The sequence below is a fragment of the Peromyscus californicus genome, unplaced genomic scaffold, assembly GCF_007827085.1.
Source record: "Peromyscus californicus insignis strain IS unplaced genomic scaffold, ASM782708v3 Scaffold_10__1_contigs__length_136768540, whole genome shotgun sequence".
Lineage (NCBI taxonomy): Eukaryota > Metazoa > Chordata > Mammalia > Rodentia > Cricetidae > Peromyscus > Peromyscus californicus.
The window spans coordinates 99,830,804-99,850,293 of NW_026294391.1; the positions used below are offsets into that span (position 1 = coordinate 99,830,804).

Genomic DNA, 19,490 nt, shown 5'->3' on the forward strand with positions numbered 1-19,490 from the left:
CCTCTGCCTTAGGGGAGTGGTTGATACAGATGTCCTATTTAGGGCTGAACACTCACCATCATATATCAGCACTCTGACCCCTTATGAGCCTCTGTATTAACTGCTGCCCACTGCAGAGAGAGCCTTCCTGAGCAAGGGTGAGAGCGACACTGATCTCTGGGTAGAAGCACAAGTATTAGAAGGAGGTCTGATGGCATGACCACTTAGCAAAATAACAATAGTAGGTTCCTCTAGAGCCTATGCTTTCCCTTGTGGGCTTTCGACTGGATTTACAATGCCAGACGTAAAATCCCTCCTGTGGAGTGAGTCTCATATATAAAGAGAGCAATTGGTTGCCCCCACAAACAGCCACCATTTTTACCAGTAAGCACATCTGATATTGTAGTATGCAGCCGCAGCTTCCAGCTCTGGGTAAGACCATTGATGTGCCGCCCCCCGCCCCCCAGCATCCCACGCAGCACCTTTTAGCACACTGAAAGCTAGCCAGCAAGGAGGTGTTCCCAGTCAGTTCCAGATTGATTTCTCTGTGTCTTCACGACCCAAGTGTGTATTGTCTTGCCATCTCCTTACAGTGAGCAAACAGTCCTAAAGCCTGAGTAATATACATACCAAAGAAAAACTACCATGAGACATATACACAAATAGTGGAAACGAAATAATAGAAAAAAGTTCTAAAACAAGAAGACTTCACGAATTGCTGGCACAGCTGTGCTGAGCTGAAAGATAAAGTTCTCAGATCCTTCTGGCTCGAGCAGGCTGCGTGTGGTGCTGTGTGAGGGAGAGGCGAGCTGGTGAGCTGGTGATTGGAGCTGGAATTGGACAGTTGCCAAAGCTGGGCATGCATTGACTCCACCTCATGTACGGAGGGTGCTCTCCTCATGGGTAGTTTTGACCTCTGCATGGTAGACTCAGGATGGCTAGCTAGACTGTTTATATGGCAGCTGAGGGCTCCAACAAAGGTATCCCAAAGAGCACACAGGTACTAGATCTCTCTTTTATCCTAGTATCGGAAATTATCTGTGTCAGCTCAGACTTAATCATATGTCCTCCCAGAGTCAAACAGAGATAATGCAGACCCTTTCCTCTGTTATGAGTGTTACAGGTGTGCCGCCTCTGCAGCCCCATAGCGCTCCTCACTCAGAAGGTCTCTGCATTTGACTTAATGTTCTCTTACTGCTGTCTTGAAGTCTGTAATAAAATATGAACACGGGTCCCTGCATTTTCATTTTACCCTGAGCCTAGCAGATTTTATAGCCAGTTTTGCCTTGAAAGGAGAAATGCCAGAGCCACATTTTAAGAAGAGCCCATGAGATGGGAGGTATTGTTGCAGGTACCTTTGGGGAACACAATCTGCCACAGTTAATCCTTAAATGCTTAGTGTGGACCAGGAAATTTTATCTTATTAAGTTTCTATAATCGTGTGAGCCAAGCACTGTTAGTATTTCCACTTTGTAATCTAGTAGAGGGTGAAGGAGCAAGATGTGACCCAGTACAGTGCTACTCTGGCCCCCTACTGCTTGCCAACGACATTACCCTATTCGTGTTGATCAGCAGCCTCAATAGGCCCTAACCATGTGGGTTGTGTCCATGCTTGGTCTCTAGAGTGGGCAGACAGCAGAAGTTATCACACTGCCTGGTGCATAGTAGAAGTTCAATAACTTTTACCCCCTCCCTTTCCCATGGTAAACCTTCCAGTACTTATCTCTAGGGCTGCTTTGGGGGTATGAGTAGAAGGTTTTTGTCTTCATTTATGAGGATTATATACCTACTGAGAGTCATGCTAGCTTTTTATCCTTGTCCTTCAGTTTGTAAGAGGGCCCCACCTGAGTGGTTTGTGATTCTGTATCTAGATAAAACCTAGCTTTGACTTCTGTACAAAATATGTACTTTGCCCTACTAACTAGTCACTGTATAATGTCTAAGGTCTGTTTTAAGTTCCACACATGTGCCTTCCCTGATTTCTTCTTCATCCTCCTCCTCCTCCTCTTCTTCTTCTTCTTTTTTTCTGAGATTGGGTTTCTCTGTGTAAGAGTCCTGGCTGTCCTGGAACTCACTTTGTAGACCAGGCTGGCCTCGAACTCACAGAGATCCATTTCCCTCTGCTTCCCAAGTGCTAGGATTAAAGGCGGGTGCCACCATTGGCCAGCCCCTGTCCTCTTCTTGCTGTGATCCTAGTTCCTGCAAGCCTGTTCCCAAAAGGCCCCTGAAAGTCCTCCTTTGCTCTGTTCAGCCCCAGGGTTGGCGCTCTGGTTTGTTTTTCATTGCTGTGATAAACATCATGACCAAAAGCAGTTTTGGAAGGAAAGGGTTTATTTTCCTAACACTTCCACGTCACAGTCCATCATTGAAGGAAGTCAGGGCAGGAAGGAGGAACTGAAGCAGAGGCCACAGAGTAGTACTGCTTACTGATTTGCCCTCTGTGGCTTGAAATGTCACTCAGGAGTTTACATTTCATTTACATTGGAAAAAGCAATCCCCAACACTTTCTGTAACATTTCAAATACATAAGAAGCACACATTGACATTTTCATAGACATATTACCGCATTCCTAGAAGAGAAAAGGTCATCTTTTTTTTTCTTTTTGTTTTGTTTTTTGGTTTTTCGAGACAGGGTTTCTCTGTGTAGCTTTGCGCCTTTCCTGGAACTCACTTTGTAGCCCAGGCTGGCCTGGAACTCACAGAGATCCGCCTGGCTCTGCCTCCAGAGTGCTGGGATTAAAGGTGTGCACCACCACCACCGCCCGGCTGAGAAAAGGTCATCTTTAAATCTACAAAGTACTATGTGTAGAGGTACCTTTATTTTTTTATGTTTTGGTGTGTGTATGTATATACATGCATGTGATCATGTGTGTGTGTGTGTGTGTGTGTGTGTGTGTGTGTGTGTGTGTGTGTGAACAGGAATATGTGTCAGTGTGCATGCACCTTGAATACCTTCTTCCATTTTTCTCACAAAGAGTATTAGTTGTTGTTTTAAGACAGGGTAAACTGAGGGCAGTTCTCTATGTAACTGAGGACTATTCTCCCTCCTCAGCCTCTGAGTGTTGGGGTAAGTGCATCACCAGGGTCCATTGGAAGAAAGTGAATTTAGAAAACATTCAAACATGTGTGACTTTGTCTGGGAAAACAAAAAATCTCCCATTATACCAAACGATACAAACATCCAATAATAAATACCCAGTAAGATTTCTATTACTTAAAATGCCTTATAATTGCAACAGGGCTTTCCATGCACATCTTCATATACTGAATATATTATTACATCCAGTTTGACACTTCAGTATAAATTAGTGATGATGAGTTCACAGTGTATAAAGTACAATGGAATTGTTCTCTGGGACAGTTGGGTTTCTGGACATTATATGGCATTATCTGCAAAAAAACCTGAAAGGCCTGTCTCTGCCAACTGCTGTGTGATTTATCTTTCTTGGTTTCTTCAATTATAAAATGGGAAAAATGATCTCAAATTTGCCCACCTCTCACAATTGTTCTGAGGACTGAAAGAGGTATGGACATATGGACCTCAGTGGTTAAGAGCACTTGGTGCTCTTGAGGGGGACCCAGGTTCAATTTCCAGGCCCCACATGGTAGCTCAAAATCATTCATAATTCCTGTTCCATGGGATCCAATGCCCTCCTCTGACCTCTGCAGGCATCATCCATGCACATGGTGCATACACATACATTCGGACAGAATGTTCATATGCATTAAAGAAATAAATACATAAATCTAAAAAATAAAAAAGAAAGAGTAATGCGATTAAATCGCTACTAATCCACGGAAATAGCTTAATGGTTATAGGAACTTATTGGGGGGTTAACTCACAATACAGGAAACTCGCAATACAGGAAATAGGGATTGTAGCAGAATCCCGGAAAGGTGAGGCATGGTCCAGCGCTGTTCTCCAGAGAGCTCTGCCCTTATCCACACCATCATCCAAGACCATGAGGTAGTAAAGAGAAGGGAGTGCACGTATGTGCATCCCAGGTCTTAAGGGTCCCTATCCCGGCCATGCCCAAGGGACAGGTACCTACTTCGCTAGGGGCGGTGCTTCAGGGCATGGCACAGACAACCACCCAGTACAAAAGAGATATGGACATGAGTGTGTTTTGGAGACTCTTCAGCTCCCCACAATGACTATTCAGTTGTTAAAAAGGCCGCAAAAACGCTCAAGAGGTGGGCACAGCATTATGATTGCTTATGCTGTTTTATTGTTGTCATTCACATAACAATCACTATATTCTCACTGGAAAAGGCTCATACAGTTTTGTCCTGAATAGCTTTTATGCCCTGAGCCTTCTTCTAAGCCTACCCTGCATTTGGCTGTTGAGCATGTGAAATATGGCTCATGTGAAGGAGGGATGAAATTTGTTATTAAATTCACATATACTTAAACAAGCTAGCTGTGTGTACATGCACACACTTGTAGTCTTAGTTGGATAATAAAATGTAAAGTCTTGTTGGTTCTTACCACCCGCCTTAATTCACATATAAGGACAAAAGTATATGCATAAATGATTTTTCATAAGTAAACTAATTGTTCAGCCTCTTCTCCCTCCACACCACCACCACCTCCTCCTGTTTCTGAGACTCTTTTTTTTTTTTTAATTTATTTTAATTTATTTTGCTATACAATTCAGTTCTACATATCGGTCACGGATTCCCTTGTTCTCCCCCCTCCCGTCCCCCTCACCTTCCCCCCAACGCCCCCCCCCCCCCATTCCCATCTCCTCCAGGGCAAAGCCTTCCCCACAGACTGAGGTCAACCTGGTAGACTCAGTCCAGGTAGGTCTAGTCCCCTCCTCCCAGGCCGAGCCAAACAATCCTGCATAGGCCCCAGGTTTCAAACAGCCAACTCATGCAATGAGCACAAGATCTGGTCCTAGAAACCTCATCCAACTACTGAGGGATCTGGATGCAGAGATCCATGACTAGGCCCCGGGTGGATCTCTGGGAGTCCAATCAGCGAGAATGAGGAGGGTTTATATGAGCGAGAATTGTTGAGACCAAGGTTGGATAAAGCACAGGGACAAATAGCCAAATGAATGGAAACACATGAACTATGAACCAATGGCTGAGGGGTCCACACTGGATCAGGCCCTCCGAATGGGTGAGACAGTTGATTGGCTTGATCTGTTTGGGAGGCATCCAGGCAGTGAGACTCTTTTTTTAAACGTTTATTTATTTATTATGTATACAGTGCTCTGTCTGCATGTATGCCTGCAGGCCAGAAGAGGGCACCAGATCTCATTACAGATGGCTGTGAGCCACCATGTGGTTGCTGGGAATTGAACCCAGGACCTCTGGAGCAGTCAGTGCTCTTAACCTCTGAGCCATCTCTCTAGCCTGAGACTGACTCTTTTTATGCAGCAGGCTGGTCTCAAACTCCCTATGAACTTCAGAGTAGCTTCAAACTTTGAACTCATAATCCTCCTGCCTCAGCCAGCTCAGTTTGCAGGGATTGCAGGCATGCGCCGCCACGTCTGGTTACGATAGTGTTAATGTGCCAGGTAAATGTGTAAGAAACGTGTAAGCTATTTAACAAATGCAGACAAGAAACGACCTAATGAAATGTCCTCTTAGAGGACACTACAATTTCTCTTTACCATGTGAGTGAGTGAAGTCCTGTCCGCATCATCCCACTCATTCTTCACTGTCCAGCTTTAACAGCCCCTTCTTCAGAAGTGTTCCACAGACGTGATCGCTCCCATTAAAAAAACAAACAAACCTGGAAGAAGCTCCTTATCACAAACTACCTTGCATCACAAACACACTCTCATTAAACTTCAGTTTTTTCCCATGAAGGAAATGGACAGTGCCATTAATTCATCATCCTCTCCGTGGATAGCACCGCTCTTGATGTGTAAGTAATTAAACGGAAGTCCTAAAGCAGAAAATGGAAAACCTACACTCTCATGAATGAGCATGGAGACTGCACAATGGCCAGATGGTGTTTGTGCACCATCAGCATGACATATGCTTCCCATGGCTCACAAGGCTTCGTAGAAACTGCTACTTCTCTGCTTCCATCTCTTACCCATTCTTCTCACTTCAACCCTTCAGCCCCCCAGGCCTTTAAAAAAATCTGATCTTTGAATACATCAAGTCTGCCTCCATCTTCAGGCTATTCCTTGTACTCTTGCTCGGCTTGCAGTGCCCGCCTCCCTGCGATTCAGGTCAAAGAGGCTTTTCTTGACCATAGCATCTACATTAGGCCCCTAACGTCACCGACTCTCAATCATATCACTTTAACTCTCTGTATGGAATTCATCTTCCTGAAATAAACATGCTCATTTGTTTAGAGTGGAATGTCAGCTCCATGAGAAGAGAGACTGTGTTTGTCATGCTCAATGCTGTGTACCTTTTACAGCTGCAGAGAGCTGTCGGCACTAAGGATGCTTTTGGCTAAAGGTGACAGACTACTTGACTACAGAAAAGTGACATAAAGGGCTGGAGATATCATTCAGGTGGTGGAGTACAAAGCCCTAGGCATGAGCCCCACCCAGCACTCCATCTACCAGGTGTGAGTTCAAGGCAAGCTTTAGCTACCTGGAGAGTGTCAAGGCAGCCTGGCAGAGAGAGGGGGGGAGACACTGGTTGACTCCAGAATTTGTTTGCCTTCCATGAAAAGGAATTCAGAGCTCTGTAGTATGAAACAGATGTGAGAGCTCAACAGTGCTGAATTCTGGTTTGGCTTCTTTAAGGCTCTTCTGGTCTTCCCTCTTGGTTACAATACAGCTGGCCAGGGCTGACTCTTCACACACAAAATTACATTGCTCTTGAGAAGAAGGAGGGACAGAGGGTTCTGTCTGTCTGTCTCTATGTACTTCATGTGTGGTGCACATGACTACCCACCAAGCTAAACTGTTGCCACCTTCAGGAGTCCAGCAGGGCCTGTTTTCCAAAGATCATCACCCCTGGGCGTGTTGACTGTTGACTCTTGGAAGGAGGGGGTGTGAAAGGTCATAAGACCCTCACTGAAGTGTCCAGTGCTCCCTCCCAAGCAGCTCTCTCCTAATTGCTCACGGCCTCAGGGGCTCTAGGAAGGACTAGAGGATATGTGTAAGGCAGGATGAGTGAGGGAGTGGGGCTCCATCTACACTGCAGAGGCAGGGAAGCTATCTGCTGGGGGCAGACCTTTCGGTGTGACTGCTTCCAGGTCACCCACACCCTTCCCCGTCACACCTCATCTATTGCTCTGCTTTCTCAGGTGAACTTTGGTGGAACTCTACCTTTGATTGCCTTTGGGACCTCAGTGGGAGTGGTAGATGTTGTTTACATCTTGCCCAGGGAAGGAATTTTAGCAATAGTGTGGGCGTGTTTGGCCTGAATGTGTAGACGTGTACCACATCTGTGTTTGGTGCCCAAAGAGTTTAGAAGCACTGGCTGCCCTGGACCTGGAGTTAAGGTGGTTGTAAGTCACCATGTGGGTGCTGGGAACTGAGTCCATGTCCTCTGCAAGAGCAACAAGTGCTCTCAACCTGTAAGCCATCTCTCTAGCTCCAAAGGGGACTAGGGTCTGCATGATCTGAAAATTGAACCTATGGCCCGGGAAATGAACACCCTTCTCTTTCTATCAAGGTGGAAAACTTCCCCAGCAATCCTGCTGTCATATACCCCATTTCCCCAAACTGAGCAGGAGCCTAGGCCATCCTACTAGTAAAGGAGAGAGGTTAGCATGGGTTAGTAGTCACCAATTATGATTCATCCGACCTAGAGTGCTACTTCTCTTTCCTAAACCCTGTGCCTCTGCCTTGTCCCTAAAGCAAGGAATCTGGGTTCTCTTAGCAAGGAAAAATGCTGGAGCATTGTGGAGGTCATCAACCAGAATCCAGGCATACAGACATTCATCATTCATGGAACATACGGCATGAACTTGTGCTGATTCACCTGCAGGCAACAGTTCCCACATTACACACACCACCACCACCACCACCACCACCACCACCACCACCACCACCACCACCACCACCACCACAACCACCACACCATGAAGTCAATGTTTGTGACAATGCCTGTCCCAGGTCCTGGAGGAACCCTCCATCTGTGCTTTAATCAGGACCACTGTGAAAGTGACTAAATGGGCTCGCTGCTAAGAGAATTGGTCTTTTCTGGGTTCATGGAGTTCATTCCTATGCTCTTGTTTCTATAACAAAATCCTTTTGTACGTATGACTGTTTGCTCTTTGAAGTCTGGAGAAGTGTGGACAGTGCCATATGGGCAATGGTGAGAATCCTCTCAGATGGGCAGATTGGATCCCTGGTGATGGGCCATTTTCAAACTTTTAAAAAATGAAATGGGCCCTTTCATTTCAGAGTTAAGTCTTGGCAGGGTCACGAGCACTTCAAGATTCTTCTTGTTTGTGTTTTAAGCACGCACACTTTACACCTAGTCAGAAGATGTTCTTTGATTCTTGGAAAAACAATTTCTTAGAAGCTGGAGAAGCTAAGGCAAGGGCGTGAGGGTTGCAGGGCACATGTAAAAGCTGAACATTGACAGGTCCTCCAAAACCAAGGCCATGGCCTTCCCAGCGCCAGGGCCACCCACTGCTGGTGGAGTCACTCCAGAACTACACAACCTGCCACAGGCTCTGGTACCCCCCACCACCCAGCTCTCCCTGCCTGGGCAAGTCACACATCCAGAAGCCTGTTCCCTCCTTTGAGTTGCCCTGTGAGGTGGATGCCTGGGCAAAGACATGAAGTGGGTTGGGTGTGGGACCTAGGCAAGTCTGTCCTGCAGCAAACCTGCTCTTCCTTCCTTTGACATAGGCGAGACCCAACCAGGCTGAGTACACAATAGGCGGCATGCAGCTCCATGTTGTTTCCCAGCCTCTAGCCGCCTGGGACCCAGAGGCTTGCTGGGTGAGGGCAAGTGAGACTTCTCTCACCCCCTTGGTGGTCCTACAATCTTTAGGGAGGCAGAGAAGCCTTGGGGCATGGCACACCCTAGTCTTGGAGACATTTCATCCCCCACCTCTGACCCCCTCCCGCCCCATACACTAGAAAAAGAAGCAGCCTCATCTCGCCTGCCGGATGCGGCTGCACCAGCAACATCAGCTGCGGGCGGAGCCCGGGAGCTTGCCACTTCCCCCCTCTTCCCGCGTGACCCTCGCCCCCACCTCCAGCACTCCCTCCCCCTCCAGCAGACACACCCTCCTTCTTAGGCTGGTGGCTCCTCCGGCCGGGGCCCTGGAGCAGAGGGAGCCGCGGCTGAGCTTGCAAAAGAGAGAAAAGGAGGGAAAGAGGGAGGAGCGGCGCGCGGGAGGAGGAGCCGCGGGAGCTGGGCGCGGGGCGGCGAGCTGAGATGTGGCTGGCCGGCCGGCGTGTAAACACAGGCAGCAGCAGCGGCCGCGGCCGCCGGGGCCCGGGGCACTGAGCGCGCCCGCCGAGACCTGCCCGCCGCCGCTGCCATGGCCGAAGTGCGCAAATTCACCAAGCGGCTGAGCAAGCCCGGCACGGCAGCCGAGCTCCGCCAGAGCGTGTCGGAGGCCGTGCGGGGATCCGTGGTACTGGTGAGTGGCCGAGCGACGGGGAGTCCCGGGGGTGAGACGCGCTCACGCCGGGAGCGGCGCGGTGGCTTCCCGCGCGCGCGCTGGGGACGGCGGGCCGGATGGACGCCTGGGCGGCAGCCCGGTGCGCTAAGAGCTCTTTCTCTCTCTGTTCTAGTTAAGTTTTCGATTTGGCGACTGGCTGCCCGGGGGTGGGAGTCCTCGGCTCCAGGGGACAGCGCTCTGGCTGTCCCACCAGCATGCGCTCGGCTAGAAGCTGGAGGGCAAAGCGGGTCGCGGACAGCTGCGGATGGAGCGCGAGTTCCCACCCCAGGCGGGGGCGGCTGAGAGCTGCAGAGCGCACCTCCCACTCCCCCGGACCCCGCACAAAGAGCTGGGGGCGAGGGCACGAGGAGATCTGGATCCCCTTGGGAGGGCACCTGGGGCAGCCTAGGCGGAAGGATGCGATGAGCCTCTTGCACAGACACACTTGAGTGTGGATACACATCGAGTACTCACACGCGCGCGCACACACTTACACACACACACACACACACACACACACACACACACACACGCACACACACAACCCCACCCAAAAAGCCCGGGGCGCCCGAGCTCTGGCGGGCGGTGTGGACAGAGGAAGCACAGCGACTTCCTCCTGCTACTGGGGAGAGGGAGGGCTGTGGTGGGTGTTGAAGGGTACTACCACTAAGGCAGAGGGAGGGGATTGGAAACAACGGGGTTCTGCGCCTGAGTGGGCTTTGGGTCGGTCGCCTCTGGGAGAGGATGGCCCCTGAGACTTGCAAGCTCTTGGAGGCAAGAGGATGGGGGAACGATGGGGTGTGCCTGTGTTAGGATGAAGAGCCTAGAACCAGACGCCTACCGCAGCGGACTGGGGTTGTCTTGGTGGCGGGCAGGGCTGGGGGATGGGGATTGGAGAGCATTCTGACCCCCTGGGAACCCTCCCAGTACACCCTCTGCCCTGTTCAGATTGTCTAAATCTGGAGGGAAGCCGTAGGTGGTAAAGGACACTTGCTCCTTCGCTTTTAAAGACCCCCATTGCCATTTTTTTTTTTTAGACTGGATATCAAACCTTAAATAAGCTGCGGGACTGGTTCATTAGCGTGCGTTTTGTTACTTTGTTTTGCGGGAGATTTGCTGGCTTTTGTCTCATTCCACTCCTATATTATTTTGTGTCATTTGCTGTGTTTAAATCTCACCATTTAAGAGAGGGCTTTTTTGTTAGCCCAACTTATCCTGAGAAGGGAACCTCGCAGCTTTCCCTTGTAATTTTTATGTTGATCTTGTAGAATCAGCAATAAAACCAACATTAAAGCGAGGCAAGGGGCCTGATCCTAACAGTGGGGAAAGTTGACATTAGTGGAGGAGGATCAAAGGTAAAATATGTACCTTTGAGATAAAAATCGGATTTCTAATAGCTGCAACTGTGCAGAGCCAAGTGACTTTAAAGAAATCTCTTCATCGTGGCAGGACCCTTGAAGTTTAATCCTGCTGTTTGGTGAAGCTAAACCCAGACCTTTAATGTTGTTTTAATGGATTTGGCTTATTGTATATTTCACTCGGATTTTGGAGCAAGAACCTGTTGAGGTCAGATCAGACCTCACTTGTCATCACAACCAGTTAAGAAAGGACCACAAGCTGTGTGCAAGGCATTTATTTATACTAGACTGTCTTCTTCCATGCTTATTAGCAAGCGATCCAGACAGCCTAGCACAAGGATGGTTTTTCTCAAATCGTAAAGAAAGAAAATCTTCCCTGAGCAGTGGTGCATGGCCACCTACCACAGCCTGTGAAGGGAGAGGGAAGATGGACAGATGGTATCAAGAGAATAAATGGGACACAAGCAACCTCTGTTGGGATTTGACCAGCTTCCTGCAACAGTAGAAAGTTAACATTCTTTCCCAGGTTTTAAGCTTTCAAAAGAATTTCAGTTTTGAGACAGGGTCTCTCTCTGTCTGTAGCCCAGGCTGGAAGTCTGGCCTTGTACTTGGCGCTAGTTGTCCTCCTTCAGCTTACTGAGTACTGGGATGCCGGGCATGTGCCACCAATAATTTTTGTGCAACACAGGTGCAGTGATTTCCTAGCTGTCTGTTATTGACAAAGCAGAGGGAAAACAGTCCATAACAGAGAAAGACTCTTCTTGGAGCTACAGCCAGTGGCCAGAGTTTCCTGGTCAGCTGACATCACTTTTATGTCAGGGGATGTAGAGGAGTGCAGTCTATTCATTTCTGTACTTTATGAGCTGTATTAAGATTTGGGGAGTTGGGAGAGCAGTTCCCAGTGATCTAAATCAACATCTAGTGAGCACTCACTCTGTGCAAGGCACAGTTAGATGCTTTATAGTTACAAAGGAGTGAAGATGACCCTTTCTTCATTTATTTTCATTAGTTCCAGCCTAGGTTTGTGTGTGTGCGTGTGTATAGTCTTAGGGATTTCCTAGGGTCTTCAATAATGCTCTTTGTCGATTAAGAAATAAATCACTTTAAATAGCCTGTATACCATTAATATGTGAGAGACTTGAAATATGTCTCTCATGTATTCCTTCTCTTCCTGTTTTTGTTTTAGTTTTGGTTTGTTTTTTGTTTTTTGTTTTTTTCTTCATAGAACTGCTAACAAGTGTTAGGAAAGCCATGGGTGACTGGAGAGCACAACAAGCATGTTGCAGCTGCTGTCCACTTCTGGTTCAGTTGTGATGTAAGCCCCAAGTGTTTATTGAGGGACAGCTGAGGTGGGATTTACACTTGCTGCCGTAAACCCAAGATGGTATTAGAGTTTCTGCAGAAGTTGGAGTCATTATGAGCACAGCAGGGCCACGCTTTCCTCCCATGTAATTCTTGATAGACCTGGAAGCCCTACCAAGCTGAACAAATACACACTATTTCCTGTTTAGTTTTTTTTTTCTTTTTTACAGTTACACCCTTGTTGGCATGTCTATAACATCATTGAGTTTTGCTCACTGTTCAAAAAATGCAGAAGACTTGGGCCTTGGCTATATATAGCGTGTCATTACTAGTACTTCCACGAATCTATTAACTATATAATGAAACAGGCAGAGAAAGAGAGGCTGTTTCATGGCTGCATGTTCCTGTGAGTTCAGCATTTTTATGAAGGTCAATTTTAAACCAGGGAAAGGGATAATTATTGAACTGCCATTGACCAAGATTTCTCAAGAGAGATTTGGGGAGCGGCACGATAGGCCAGCAGCGAGCAGTGGAGCTCATGGAGAATGTTCACATATACACATGTTTAAAGGGCAGAGTTCTGATTGTCTTTTTGTTATAGTCGTTGGTGCTTGGAGGGGACCAAAGACATTTGAGAAACCTACTGTATCTCTTACTTAGTAGGTGTTTAAATAGTGCTTGCTTCTTATGATCAGCAGAAAGTTGTTAGGTATTACCAGTCACAGCCCTTGAGGCGAGGTAATTTGGGCAGGTCCTTTGGCTGGCAGCAAGGAATTTCACATGGAATAGCTCTCCGGAGTTGAGAAAGGCTGACAAGGGTCACCAGCTGTTGACTCCTCCACCCGCCACTCACAACTACCTTTGAGCAGAATGGTTGTCATGCTTGCCTGAAAAACTCAGCAGCTGCTCTGTTCCCTCTTCCCAGGGGGGGTCTGGAAAGTACTTAATGTATGACAAAACCCACAGCTTCATCTGGAAGGAGGTGACAGCTTCCACTGTGGAATAAAGCCCCTTAGATGCCGGGGACCGAACTCAGGACCCTGGAATAGGCTAGGTGCTACCCTACTACCTGGCCACACTCCTAGCCCAACTTGGTTGTGTTTGTTTGCCTGTGTATGAAGACTTTAACTCATGATGCTTGTACCTCATCCTCCTGAATGCTAGGTTTTCATAGGCATGGACCCATATACCTGGCTTCAGTTTTGGCTTCTTGAGCACGCCTTTCCAGTTCAAAGACTTAGTTCAGCTCTTATTGAGCTGAGCGTGAGAAAGATTAGCTATAACCTTGGCGCCTGAGCGTAAACATCCCTTCTTTCCATTCCTTTTGGTAGTTTCTCTTGCTTAGAAGGGCTCTGGGAGACCCACACCTCCACGGTTTGTCCAAAAGCCCAACTCTGCTTATAAAACCAGCGAGGCCACCTCACTAAGCCCTCACTGAAACAACAAACAGAATCCCCCTCCTCTCTGTGGGGCATGTGTATGCAGGTGTCCTCATCTGTGCGCACCCATGCAGAAATCAGAGAACACTGGTGCCCTGTTATTATAGCACTTGCCACTTGATTTCCTTGACTCAAGGTCTCTCACTGACTGGAACCAGCTATTCTTTGGCCAGACTGATGTGCCCTCCTGTCTCCGCACTCTGTTCCCACCCACTGTGCCCACAGCCACACCTGGCTTTTTTTTTTTTTAATGTGGTCCTCCTGCGTGTACAGCAAGCACTCTGATACACTTAGCTGTCTTTCCAGCCCTGGCGTTTCTTTTCTAAGTTTGACGTCTTAAATCCGTCCTCCAGGTTGAGTCTTTCCCTAGCCTGATCACCAGCAATCTCTCTTTAAACTTTTATTGCTTTATCACTGAAAATGCATAGTCATTAAAGAAAAACTAGAGAAGAAAAAGATTGAAGCGTCACCAGCTCATTGCTCAGAAGGAACTCTGTTAATAGCCTAGTGTATGCATTTTGACTTTTATATATGAATATTTCAATTTTTTCTTGTGTGGTTATGCTGAGCTGTCTTCCCCAGCCCTTAAATAACTCTTCTCTTATCCATATCTTATTAGCATTTACTCATCAGTCAACATACCCTTAAGCATGTTTAATAAGATGCCAACAATTCTATTAGGAGTTTTTCATAGATAAATCATCCTTTATTGATTGATTCTTTATAGTTTTTAGATTTAAAAAATATTGGGGTGTGTGTGTGTGTGTGTGTGTGTGTGTGTGTGTGTGTGTGTTGTGCATACCAGCGCAAACAGGGTATTTGCATCACAGTGCCTGTGTGGGGGTCAGAAAACAGTTTTCAGGAGTTGGTGCTCTTCTGCTTTGTTAAGGCAGGGCCTCTTTTGTTTCTGCTGAGCTGTGCGCTCCAGGCTCGCTGGCCCTGGAGCTTCTAGGCAAGTCTCTTGTCTCAGTAGGGGTGCTGGAATGACAGGTGAGGGCCTCTGCACCTGGCCTGCTCTGTGTGCATTCCAGGGATCGAACTCAGGTCATCAGGCCGCCTCTGTGAGTCCTTTCCCCTGCTGAGCTCTCTTATCTCTCTGGCCCAACGTTCCTGGTTCTATGCTGGATAAACATGAGCTGTCTAGTGTCTTAGATACCTTTACATTTTTCCGTATTTTGTTTTTTGAGATAGCGTCTTTCTGTGTAGCTGAGGCTGGCTTTGAATTTGTAACCCTTGTGCCTCAGCTACTATGTCCGGCACTTTAAATTTAAGTGAGTTAAAAATCAATTCCTAAATTGCCCTGGGCACAGCTTCTTAGTCGCCACATGTGGCTGGTCTACCATAGGAGACAGTGCTAAAACACAGCGTTTCCGTCACTGCAGTGGGTTACCACTGGGTCACACAGCTTAGAGAGGGTACTTTCAGATTTGCTACATTTTGCCCATAGATTAAATTTCTGGCTATCAAAATGCCTGTTCAAAGCCCACATGCATTTTTAGGATTGAACTTTTCTCTTAGGGATAGAGGGGTAACTCAGTGTGCCAGGCCTTGAGTTCCATCTTTAGCACTATAAACAATTCCTGGTAAACCAAACAAAACAAACAAACAAAAAGCCACTTAAATTATTCTGCAGAAAGTTGTTCCAGTTTACTCCACCAGTGGAGCATGAGTATATATTTCTCCTCTCCCGTGTTGACACTGCTCGACATTCGTCATCTCTGTGATCTGATAAGCTATCGAGTACATTGCTGTTATAATTTGTATTTCTTCAATTACTGTTGAAACCGAACAGTGTTTCCTGTGTTGACGGCCCATTCATATTTCTTCCTTTAAGGACAGGGAACCTTGACACAGACTTTTTTCCTTGTTTTGGACTCGAGATAATCATCTCCACCCTTCACAATTCTGTTTGGCTAAGTCAAGGGTGAGGCCACACGTCCATATTCTTTAAAGCCACTCCCAGGTGATTCTGATGTGCACAGAAATGCTGATCTAGGCCACTCATCTGTTCAAGGCAAGAAGGTCTCTTAGACACATTTCTGACAAAGGATTGTGGGGATTCTCCTTAACCCCCTCTTCGTGTTAGGAGGCTGTGTTGGAAAACTTGAATCGAAATTTACTCCGCTGAGTTCTCTGCTGACCTGCACCAAACCCTACCGTTTGGAGCTACATGGAATGTTTGCTTCCTCTTTGACGTGCCCATCCTTGAAACATGTGGAGACAACCACCATGCCATTTAAAAAGTTCACTCTTCACGAGGTCAGAGAGCCTCCCCCCCCCCCTTCATTTCACACATGACTTGGTTTCTAGATTCCTCGCATCATGGGCGTTCTGTTTGACTCTGGTCCAAGTGTTCAGTGCCCTACTGAATAGCAGAGGCAGAGAGCATCAGGACTGGAGTGAGACCTGGTCCCAAGTCTGGCTTCTGCTGCTACTTGCATTGTGAATGAAGGCAGGTAATTGTCTGTGAAATGGGGACAGACATGTGGCGCTCCCTTGTGAGGAGTAAGAAGTAACGAATGAAAAGGCTTGGTGTATAGGTGGTTCATAAGTTTTAAAATGAAGGTCAAGGGGGAGACAGTTTTCCTGGGAAGTCACCCACACTCAATGGAAGATCACACGTTCAAGAACATTTGGGCAGCACCAATTGGTCTTAATGGGTTTAAAACAAAAAGGACACAGAGTTGAGTGAGTGGGTAGGGAAGGGAGTGTGGATCTGGGAAGAGCCGGGGGAGGGGATGAACATGATCAAAGCATGTTAATGAAATACTCAAAGAACTAACAAAAAAAAACACTAAGAAAAATTGTAAAATAAATAAAGAGAATGTTGGGGGAAAACACCTCAGCATCTACCACAGAATGTTCCCTACTCATTCTGGGTATGAGCACTTCACACGATGCTTGGAAGGCAGTAGGTACACAGTTTACATTTTGTGTGTATTGGGAGAAGGGCCTGGAGGCAGGAAACCGGGGAAAATATATAGTCCAGGAGCGTGCTCACAAAGGGTTTAACCAACAAAGAAAGGCCTTAGCTGAAGCGGTGAGAATGGAGATAAGAGGCAGTTCAGTGATACAATCTATAGCATTTGGTGATTGTTGAAGGGGGAAGAGAAACGAAGGGAGGAAGAGAGAGGTGGAGTCAAGCTGAAGTTGAGGTTTTACAGCTTGGGTGAGCAGAAGGAAGGTGACAGGAAGGAAAGAGAAAACGAGCAAGCTCTGTTTGAAAAAATTGGGAGGGCAAGGCCAGGTTTCGGTGAGAGCCTTCTAAGGGGAGGCTGAGCATGTAGGCTTGTGTTTTGGCAGAAGCCCGGGGTTCCTGAGGGCAGAGAGGAAAGTGTTCCAAGTGGAATCAGGAAAGGGAGGAAGAACCAGGAAAGGAGCCGGGCTGCACTGACAGAGATGAGATTGTAGGAGTGATTAGCGGGTGGAAGAGGCTTGCCCCTTTGGGGGTGATTAGGAAGTAGAAGGCGGGGTGGGGAAGAATAATCTGGAGGCTAGCCCTAGACTTCCCATTAGAATGATAGTAGAAGTACACACACACACACACACACACACACACACACACACACACACACACACACGGGTGGGTGTGGTGAGATCTTGTTTTAGTAATTGGCTTTAGCAGTTCATGGGGACAAGGAGCTAGCCAGATTCCTCTGGGTGCCTAGAGAGGCTAATGTAATAGTCTCTACCCCTAAGGGACTCCCGATCCAGACCTGAAGATAGGATACACACACAGTAAACACAGATAAGACGCTATGGTATTGCCTTCTAGTTTCAGTTGGTTAATCCTTTCGCCCTTGTCCACCCCCCACTGACTTCCTGATTTTTTTACATTTGTTAAGACTTTCATAGTCTCTTCTGGTCTTAACCAGGCCAAACAGGCCTTTACTAATGAACACTGTTAGTCTCTGTGGCTTTTCCTATGGAGTTCCCCTCCCCCATGCTTTATGGCAGTGGCAAGAGTAAGCAGTGACATGTAATGGTGAGAAATTTGTAGTATACATGTATAGCTCATCTTGGCATTCCCTTTCTTGACCTCTGTGGCAGTAGTTGTTACCTTCCAAAATTCCACATACCTGGCTTTAAATTAATTAATTTAACATATTACAATTTTATTTCTCTCTCTCTCTCTCTCTCTCTCTCTCTCTGTGTGTGTATATATATACACAAATATGGCACAATGTGCCTGTGAAGGTCTGAGAGTATCTTACAGGAGTTGTTTTTCGCCTTCCACCATGTGAGTCTCTGGGATTGAACTCAGGTCGTCAGACTTTGGAAGTATGTCTTAGCCTGTTGAGCTACCTTGCTAGCCCACCCTTGCTTGAAAAAAAATATTTAATTTTGAAATTGTTTTGAGAACCTCATACTTGAGCAGTACATTGACATAACTCCTACCCCTCTCAACTCTCCAACTCCTCCCATTTCCCCCCAAATTCATGACCTCCTCTTCTTTATTACACACACACACACACACACACACACACACACATACACACGCACACGCACACGCATACACACACACACATACAACCTACTGAGTCAATTTAATGTTACAACTTAGTACAGAGGATTATCATCTGCCGGATTTTTTTCTCCTGAGATAAAGAATCATCGACAAGATGTGTTGAAAAATGTATTCATATTCTCTAAATTTTATTTACCACTGAAACCGGAAACCACGAGAGGGAGAGGGAGCTCAAGAAGTTCCTCCTTTCTTATGGTTTTTGTTTTGTTTTATGATTTATAAATCATAAGGGTACTTTTAGAATAAGTTTCTCCTTGGGATTTAGATCTCATAGTTTCCTATAGATTTGGCCAGGAGAGCGGAAGAATTCCAGCCTAACATTGCTCTGCCATTTGGATCAGCCTGGAGCCAGATGCCTTTTTGATTCTTTGCACAGCCCCACCCCGGAGGTTTCCTGAGCAGAAACTGGAGTGGGGCAAAGGGACAGTCTTGCTAAGCTGCTACTGCCTCTAAGCTCCTGTTTGTTAGAGCAAGGGGTAAGAGCCTGAGCTCCGGGAGCACACCACTCCTGTGTTCAGAGTTCAGCCCAGCTGCTTGCTGGCAGGCTGACATCAGGCCAGTGTGTGTAGAACACATCAGTCAGAACATATGATCCGAATGAATGTTGTGCTGGGGAGATAGCTTGGTCAGTAAAATGCTTAGATGAGGACATGACCTTGAGCCCCCAGAACCCACGGGAGAAAAGCCAGGTGTGGTACACCCTTGTATTCCCAATTCTGAGGAGGTAGAAGAAACAGGTGGATCCCTGGGCTCACTGAGACACAGAGAGAATATGAATATGGACCTGAGAAACCACAACGCTGCTGCTTTTTCTTTGGCCTCCATATGGATGTGCATACATGTGCATGCTTACCTCCCTGTATACACCTGTGTACACACACACACACACACACACACACACACACACACACACACACACACACACAAAGCATGCCTTGTTTCTCACATCATTCCCAGGCTTTATGTCCTTTTTTGTGGTGTTGGGCATAGAATGGACCTCACAGATGCTAAACACGTGTGCTACTTACTGCTGAGCTACACCTGTAGTCCTAATGTCCTGTTCTATTCTGCTATTCAGGTTTTGTAATAGCAGACTGGGTTTGTTAAGGGTGGCGTATCCAGCTTCCCGGTTAAGTCAGTCTGGAAAACACAGCCGTCATTCCGTCTACACGTGGTTTCTCTATTGTTCATGCACAACCTTGCACAATCACACCTAAATTTTGCTCTTAATGATTTCCTGTGATTCTTGGCTACTTTATTTTTTATGGCCTATGGAGTTTATCATCCGCAGGAAGTTTTTCCCCCTGCTTTCTTGACAGCTTGTCTTGGACTGT

General features: G+C 47.0%; 1 protein-coding gene across 3 annotated transcripts in view; it reads left to right on the forward strand.

The window, feature by feature from the left end:
• Positions 1-9,146: 9,146 nt before the first annotated feature.
• Dock11 (dedicator of cytokinesis 11) overlaps positions 9,147-19,490 on the forward strand; it is a 187,185-nt gene continuing 176,841 nt past the window's right edge. For all 3 annotated transcript variants that reach the window (XM_052738112.1, XM_052738113.1, XM_052738114.1), the window contains exon 1: positions 9,147-9,508. In XM_052738112.1, coding sequence (XP_052594072.1) covers positions 9,407-9,508 — 102 coding nt within the window. In that variant the 5' untranslated portion in view covers positions 9,147-9,406. The remainder of the gene's footprint in view (positions 9,509-19,490) is intronic.